General features: G+C 32.7%; 1 protein-coding gene across 1 annotated transcript; it reads right to left on the reverse strand.

The window, feature by feature from the left end:
• Positions 1-1,447: 1,447 nt before the first annotated feature.
• LOC146914658 (hypersensitive-induced reaction 1 protein-like) lies at positions 1,448-5,838 on the reverse strand. Its single transcript, XM_085721110.1, has 10 exons — positions 5,723-5,838; positions 5,430-5,502; positions 5,273-5,338; positions 4,955-5,161; positions 3,311-3,627; positions 3,077-3,200; positions 2,893-2,985; positions 2,449-2,522; positions 2,008-2,015; positions 1,448-1,920 (listed from the first exon to the last, which is right to left on the reverse strand). The coding sequence occupies exons 3-10, from the start codon at positions 5,294-5,296 to the stop codon at positions 1,637-1,639; spliced, it is 1,131 nt and encodes a 376-aa protein (XP_085577236.1). The 5' UTR covers positions 5,297-5,338; positions 5,430-5,502; positions 5,723-5,838; the 3' UTR covers positions 1,448-1,636.
• Between the last annotated feature and the right edge of the window lie 1,948 nt (positions 5,839-7,786).

Consider the following 7,786-nt stretch of genomic DNA (forward strand, 5'->3'; position numbering starts at 1 on the left):
ATTTGGTAATTTGCAGTATTTGTGAATGGAAATTTTTTGTAAAGACCATGCACTTGTTAAACCTGAAGAAGTTCACAATTGCAATTGCTTTGTTTAAATATAATCCGCCTATTTCGTAAAAAGTTCTTACCAAAGCTCTTCTAGTGGATTAGAGCATAATTGATTATCTTCAAAGCAGTCTTGGTATGACAATAACTAGTTTGAAAACATGATTCGTCATTTTGAAAGAACTTCTATATTGAAATCCTATTCCCTGTTTAATCAGTCATTGTTCTCAATTAATACTTTTGAAGAGCTTCTGCGAAAGAGATGCTGATTTTCATCTTATCAATGAGTGTTTCGAAAACCATACTACTCTTATTTTTTACTTTCATTGGACATTCGTTTTTTTCTTCCTCAACCTTGTTTTCCTTTTCAACTTCTTCGTCTATGTTTGTGTGTCCAAGATCTTTCCTCTTTTATGGCAACTTCTTGAGTAGAACAAAATATCATCTTTCCATGAGCATCACAATTTCATTTTCTTGCAGTTTTGAGAGAAACCCCTTCATGAACTTGTTGTTAACGGGGCTATGATCTAACATATCGATAAAAGGAAGGGTAATCTGTATTTTTCTTCTTTACTTCCCGAGGGTGTAGAATTTTGGCATAGGGTGGAACAACATTAGGAAGCTTCTTTTTTGTTTTCTACTTTGTTCTCATTTTTATTTCCCTCAATCATTATCAAAGGTAAATAAGGAAGCTTCAGATAGTATGGAAGTACTTGAGGTTTATCATTATCTCGTAGTTGATGTTTGGTTATCTTGAAAATGAAGTATATATCGATAAGTTCCAATACCGTTTCTCCCTGTTCTCAAATTCGCACTCATTTCACTACTACAGAAATTAGTTTTTACATCAGTTGAAAAGCACTTTTCGCATCAGGTGGCAACTGATGTAAACTGATATGATGTGGTATGTTCACATCTTTTCACATCAGGTACGAACTGATGTGAAATCTTTTTTTCCACATCAGGCCTTTATTGCACTGACGTGGTACGCTCTCTTTAAAATTTAACAGCCAGGTTTTCACATCAGTTTTATGATAGAGACTGAAGTTAAACATGTATACTTCACATCAGTCCTTTTACCCACTGATGTGAAATCCAAAAAAAATTTTAAAAAAAAATGCTTTTTTTTTTTAAAACTGCTTACCGGATCAGCTTGAGACCTCTTTCCTTTTATATTAAAAATAAGAAAAAAAATTATGGATATTTTTATGCTACATCAATATTTTTTATATAAAAAAGTACATGCATATATAAATACAATCAAAGAAGTTATATTATACACTACAAGAAATATTTTTTATGCTACATCAATATTTTTTATTATACAATTTTTTTTAAATTGTTTCAAAAATCAAAATATTTAAATTTAATAATTAAAATAATTTTAAAGTTGTGGAACATTTATAAATTATCCTTCAATACAACAGCAAAACAAAACTCTAAACATTTATAAATTATCCTTCAATACAACAGCAAAACAAAACTTTAAATAGATATATTTTGTGATCAGTTAATATATTTTATGTTTCTACATAGATATAATGGATGCATTTACCAAAACTTCATATTATATCCACAATATGACCAAGTCATATACTTATGCAAATTGCTAAGGTAGGAAATATTGTTACCTTCATAGTGTCAAAGTATTGAGTGACAAGGACCATATCCATGACATCTTTTGCAGTCGTCCCTGGTACATTAACTGAAAAACCAATCACACTGTCTCTCAAACCATCCACAATGGCTTGACGCTGGCGAGCAATACCCAGCCCAGAGAGATATTTAGACTCAGCCTCACCCTCGGCTCGCTTAATTTGCAAGATTTTCTCTGCTTCAGCCTTCTCATTCGCTGCCACCCTCAATCTTGCAGCTGATCACAAGACAAAAATAAGTATAAGAAAATATGGCAATTCATGAACAAAGGGGATATTTGGCATATAGCACTCGGTAGAGAAACATGGTAAACTATCAATTAATCATTTGAGACAAAAGTTATACTTCATACAATATCTAGGTAATACATAGAACACACAAGTTTAAGATGATATAATGTGATCCATATCATAGCATGACTGTCTATTGGACCCTAAAGAAGCAAAAAACCAAAGGGAATGCCTAAATAATTTGTGCAATGAAAATAGATTTAGGATCAAATTCTTCACAATTAGAGCTTGTAGATTACAAGTAGCCTCAATAGTTTTCCGTACATGTATGACGAACTATAAGGAAGGAAAAGGGTAGGCATTCTTAAACACTCTTTTTACAAGACATTCTTAAACACTTCTTGACCTCTCTGGGGAGTAAGATAAATTTTTTTAAGAAAATAATCTGAACATACAAGTTTGATTCATATAGAAACAATGTTGTGGGGAAATCTCACGGTCTTAAAAAAACTTACCAGTAATCATCAACTGGTAGATTGTTTGAAACGAGGATGTTGTAACCTACTGTGTTGTTACCAATTGCTGATTTCTGCAGACAATAATTAATATTATAGTTTATAAATATTCTATAAAATCATTCAAACTAAAGATAGATATGATGATTTATTCCTTCATACTAAGATTTTGATCAGTTGATTGTTGGCATATCAATGAAGTCTCCATAATCAGGTTGTCAAAATTTGAATCCTATATTCTCTATAGTACTTAAATTAAGTTTTAGCAAAATTTCTAGTTTTAGTAGACCTAAGTTTTGACCACGCATAAAGCACAAAAGACAATCAGGAGTAAGGTATTTAAAAGTACTCAAAATTTTCTCAGTAGAGTTCTTCCTTGACAGTTTATTAACACATGAATTCATTGGCAGAAAATCAAGCAGTTAGGTATGCCAAATATAATACCTTCATCCATCTGGAAGCAGTAAATTCATTAACTGTAATTGCACGTTGTCCATAGGTAAGGGGTGACAACCAGTAGCCCCATATCCACCACGGCTTGATCATTTCTGAAGGAATAACAACCAAATAACTTACAGCAATGCTGTTAACTTTTCTCTAACAAGATGTGGATCTGTGCTTACCTTTAGGTACAATAAATCCTCCCAGCAAGAAAATAATCAGCAGTGCAGCTGAGCCAAATGTATTGGCAAGAACCATATCCCGTGCAATAGAAGCCATCATCCCGAAAAGACCTAATGCCATTTGGTGCACTACAAAAAGTATAAACATGTAGCGAAAAAACTGACATTTAACAAAAAGCAATGACATAGAACGTATAAAAGAATACTTTGAACAGAAAAATGCAATAAAATAAAGATACCTTCCTGCTACAGGGGCAAATCCAACACTGTAATATACAACAGCAGCCCATATAAGAGCCTCAATAACAGAGTAAGGTACACGGAGAATCCAACTGGTAAAAGACCATGCCCATGCAGGATAGAATAAATTATCTCTTTGCTTGTAAAATACTGGGAGCCGCGATATCATCAGAGGAAGCTCAGAAAACCCATTAAATATCATGTGAACAAGCCCAAAGAATAGAGCAGAGAGATAAAGGCTCCCATAAGACTCATCTGTAGGATGCAACCTTGTTCGCAGGAATATTGTACATGTGACGAATCCAACAAAAGCAACCTAGGGGCAACATGATCAAATATATAAATAAATAGAACTAGTTACAAAATAAATTAATAATAAGAGAGTGTCATGAGAGTTAGTGACATAGGAAAATGAGAGTTAGTGGAAATCAAAAGTAGAGGAACGTGGGACAGTTCAGTGAGATAATAAGAGAGGCTAAGTTTTATAGGAAAATTAACTTGTACAAGAAAGAGAAGACACAAATGGTCATGGATCGGTTGTAGAATGAAACAGTTTTCTCTTATGTATATGCCAAATATGAATTGGTTTTCTATGCTATTATTTCTCTCCAAGCATAACCACTACACCTAATAATTAGGAGGCAATTTGCAATGTATTTTATGGGCAGTTAGGCAACCAAAATGATGTGTGCCGTAAAGATTCCTTAGAATAAACGTGTACTATAATATATATACACATATATCACAATGTCTAAACCAAAACTAATTTAATAATATAATATAAAATTAACTTTAAAATAAATCACAAATTAAAATGCAGCAATAAAGGGTTAAAATAAATAAACATTTAAGAAATAATTATCTTATTTTCTCCACACCAAATTGATTTATAAAGATTAAATGGTTTGAATAATAAATGGAAGCCAATTATAAATAATTAACCAAAGTAGAAAATGTCAAGGTTTTTCTTAAATTCTTTATACATATAATAAATTATTGAACACTAAATTACAAATTGAGAAAATTATAGAAAAGAACATGTATAAAATATTGGGGTGTTACATGACTAAAGTAGAAAATGTCAAGGTTTTTCTTATTCACCTCACCGAAAATTCTTTACACATTTTTTAATTAGAAACATAACTTTACCGAAAGGGAAAGAAAGTGTACCGGGACAGTGACATACATTAGATACTAAAGGCAAATAAAGTTAATTCTAGAAGAAGAGCAAGATACCTGTTGTAACTCTCTTTCTTTGGCCCCCGGAGACTCCCCTGGTCATTTCGTTACCAACTATTGTATCTGAACATACATCAAGACCAAGTACCTTCAAAATGTAATCAGTGTTCACACTGTGCTTTTTACCCCCAACAGAGGATGCATATACAGGGGGATCAATCAGATATCATAAATAATGTAGAGAGTGTCATGTTATGCATACATATGAAGTATTGAAAGTGGCCTGACACAATAGTGAAAGAGATAGCCATATTTAAGCAAACATATAAGAATCAAAATAACATAGCACCAGGATGACACCTAAAAAAATATCCTAGCTAAAAAGAAAGTATTTATGTTATTGGTAAGCGTGGAATGACATGAAGATTTGGTTTAATTGATGTTTGAGACAGTAACAAACCAACCTTTGTCTTGGTCTCACATTTGATATCCAATTGTTGTAGCCGAAGAGTGAGATGACCAGCAATTCGTTTTCCAAGAAACCATGGCATGCAATGGCATCCCGGCTGAAGCACCTTTTCAAATTTTCCAAAACCTTCTCTCATAGCCACTTGAGATTGATCAACTTGCACACAACACATAAGATTCCCCATTTTCTTTTCACTGCAATGCTTCAAAACATCATCAACACAGAATAAAAATTAACAAGTATGAGGTTGATAATTTTATCATGCAAGAAATTCAAATAATTTCATATAAACACTTGACAGAAGACTTCACACAATCCTAGTAATTCTTGGACACATGAGATTATGCTGATTCCTTTAACTTTTCAGGATCAGAATGACCTAAACCAAACACAAAAACAAAACAAAAAATCAATAAAAAGAAATAGAGAATAAAAAATAAAACAGCATGATAATTAATAACTATGCATACTTATTTTCCGACAAGTGCGTTGAATAGCAAGCTCTCCTCGAACAGATTTCGGCAACAATTTAACCTCCCTAGTCTACAATAACAACATAGCAAATCCATCAGCAACAAGCAAACAATGTAACCAATACACATTCAACTTCAACACAAACCCAATTACTATCAACATAACCAACATCTTAAAAAACATTCATTTACACATATTTTAGATAACCCAGTTAAACCACACACCAAATAAACTATAGTTAGCAAAATTATCATCGAAATTCACACCAAAAATCAAGAAAAAAAATCACCTCCCAACACCAAAGACATGAATCAGAATGATTTTCCAAAATATCAGCATCAGCATTGGGAATTCCGTACATCATCCTCTGCCCAGCAAACAACACGCTACTCTTCACCAAAGCTGAATTAACCCCTTCCGCCAACACAATCCCCCCATTCGCCACTTCACAATTCAGCTTCTCATAAATCTCATCAACAAGCTTCGACAACGGAAGCTGACTCTCCTCCATCAACGCCGCAACCACCACGTTTCTCGAACCTCCCCAGTCAATCACAACTTTCTGAGCCAAAACCCCTCTGTAATAAGCAAACAACCCTTCAAGCTCTTTTTCTAGGGTTTCGATTTGAGCTTGTTTCTCTTCGGGAGTCCGCGAATTAACATCTTTTTTTCGCTTTCAAGGGTTGGATTTGGGACGATTTGGTGTTGGATCTTGAGGTGGTGGCGGTGGTTGTGGTGGAGGAGTGGTTTGGACGGTGATGTCGATTTGCATGGTGGTGGATTCGTCGACGGCAGTTGACAATAATTGTGTCGATTTGAATACGTTTTTGTTTGAGAGTTGGATTGTGTGGATATGTTTTACTGATAGAGGAATGGATAAGGGAAAAGTGAAAATTTGTTTTCACATCAGGCCGTTCTCACCCACTGATGTAAAAATAAGTTAGCCAAAGTTTTCGTTCAAATTGCGAAAATGCCACCGCGTGTTTTTCCCTTCATCTCAATTATGCACTGATGTAAATGATATATGTTACTAGGAATTCCCTTCATTTGCTTATGCCAACTGATGTTAAAACTCACACTATGTATCTTTTCCTTCAGATATTTTCCCTGCTGATGTGAAAACTAAAACCCTTGTGATGTTAAATGTGTATTTTGTAGTAGTGTTTCCAACTTCTTCCCAAACTACTTCTATTTTGACTACTTCATCTGACACCTTCTTTTCTGTGCTCTTAGAACTCAATGGTGTGGGGACTGTTTTAACTCTCAACTCAATAGTATTAAAACTCTAATTGTTGGGGTTATCAAGTATATTACCTAAAAATCCATCTCTAGCCAAGTTAGCTACCTGTGTTGCGAGTTGTCCAAGATTTGTTTCAAGGACCTTGATAATTTCTCCAGTGTTCCGGTTTACATCTCCTTGAATTTATATCAACGCCTCAATGTTTTCTTACAACAAAACTTCCTTGATTGCTCCTCCATAGAAGTGAGACCGAACATCTCACACCGGATGCTAAGGGTAACAATTATATGGATGCATAGCACGAAGTTTTACTAGACATAACTTGGAATACGCAACAAATAAAATACCTTAGTAGCACTGGTTAATCTAAAAGTGAAAAAGGGTAATTGTTTTTGTTTTTTTTAATATGATAAAACTAATTTTTTTTTTTGGGGTTTTGAGAACATTTGACCGAGAAATAAAAACAAAACAAAACAAAAAACATTATTTTTAATTTTTAGAATATTTGACTAAAAGAGAACAACATAATATTTAACTATATTTGACTTAAAAAGAAGAACTAAGCAAAATCATTTTAGAAATTTTTAGGATACAACCAAAACAAAAATACGATGGAAAAATAAACACTAACTAAAATATCACAAAAATGTTTTTGAAGTTATTTTTTTTTATTTTTAAAGGAATCTTTTTGAAGTTTTTGAATATTTGATAACTAAATAAAATATAAACAAACCTTATTGATAATTATTTTTATTCCAAATATTTACGTGAAAATCAAATAGAACAAATATTTTTAAAACTTTTAGAATATAAACAAAACAAATAAAACAAAGATATGAGCAAAAAAAGCATCTTTAGTCTCATTATATTATAAATATATTATGTGTCAAAAATTATAATATTAATTTTTTTTTGAAGGAAAAATTATTATATTATTAAATTTAGGGTTTTGCTAACCAATGCCCTTAGGGCAATGGTTAAGGAATCAAAAAAGGAAATAATTGTGAAATTTCATGTAAAAAAAATTGCTTTTTACTATTTCAATTAGTTGATTGCACAATTTCCAAGATAAAGTTGCTTTAAGTTTCTTATTGAGTGCTCTTAGGGCACTTG

The sequence above is a fragment of the Medicago sativa genome, chromosome 6 (assembly GCF_051527215.1).
Source record: "Medicago sativa cultivar Bolivia chromosome 6, Bolivia_mono, whole genome shotgun sequence".
Taxonomy (NCBI): Eukaryota; Viridiplantae; Streptophyta; class Magnoliopsida; order Fabales; family Fabaceae; genus Medicago; species Medicago sativa.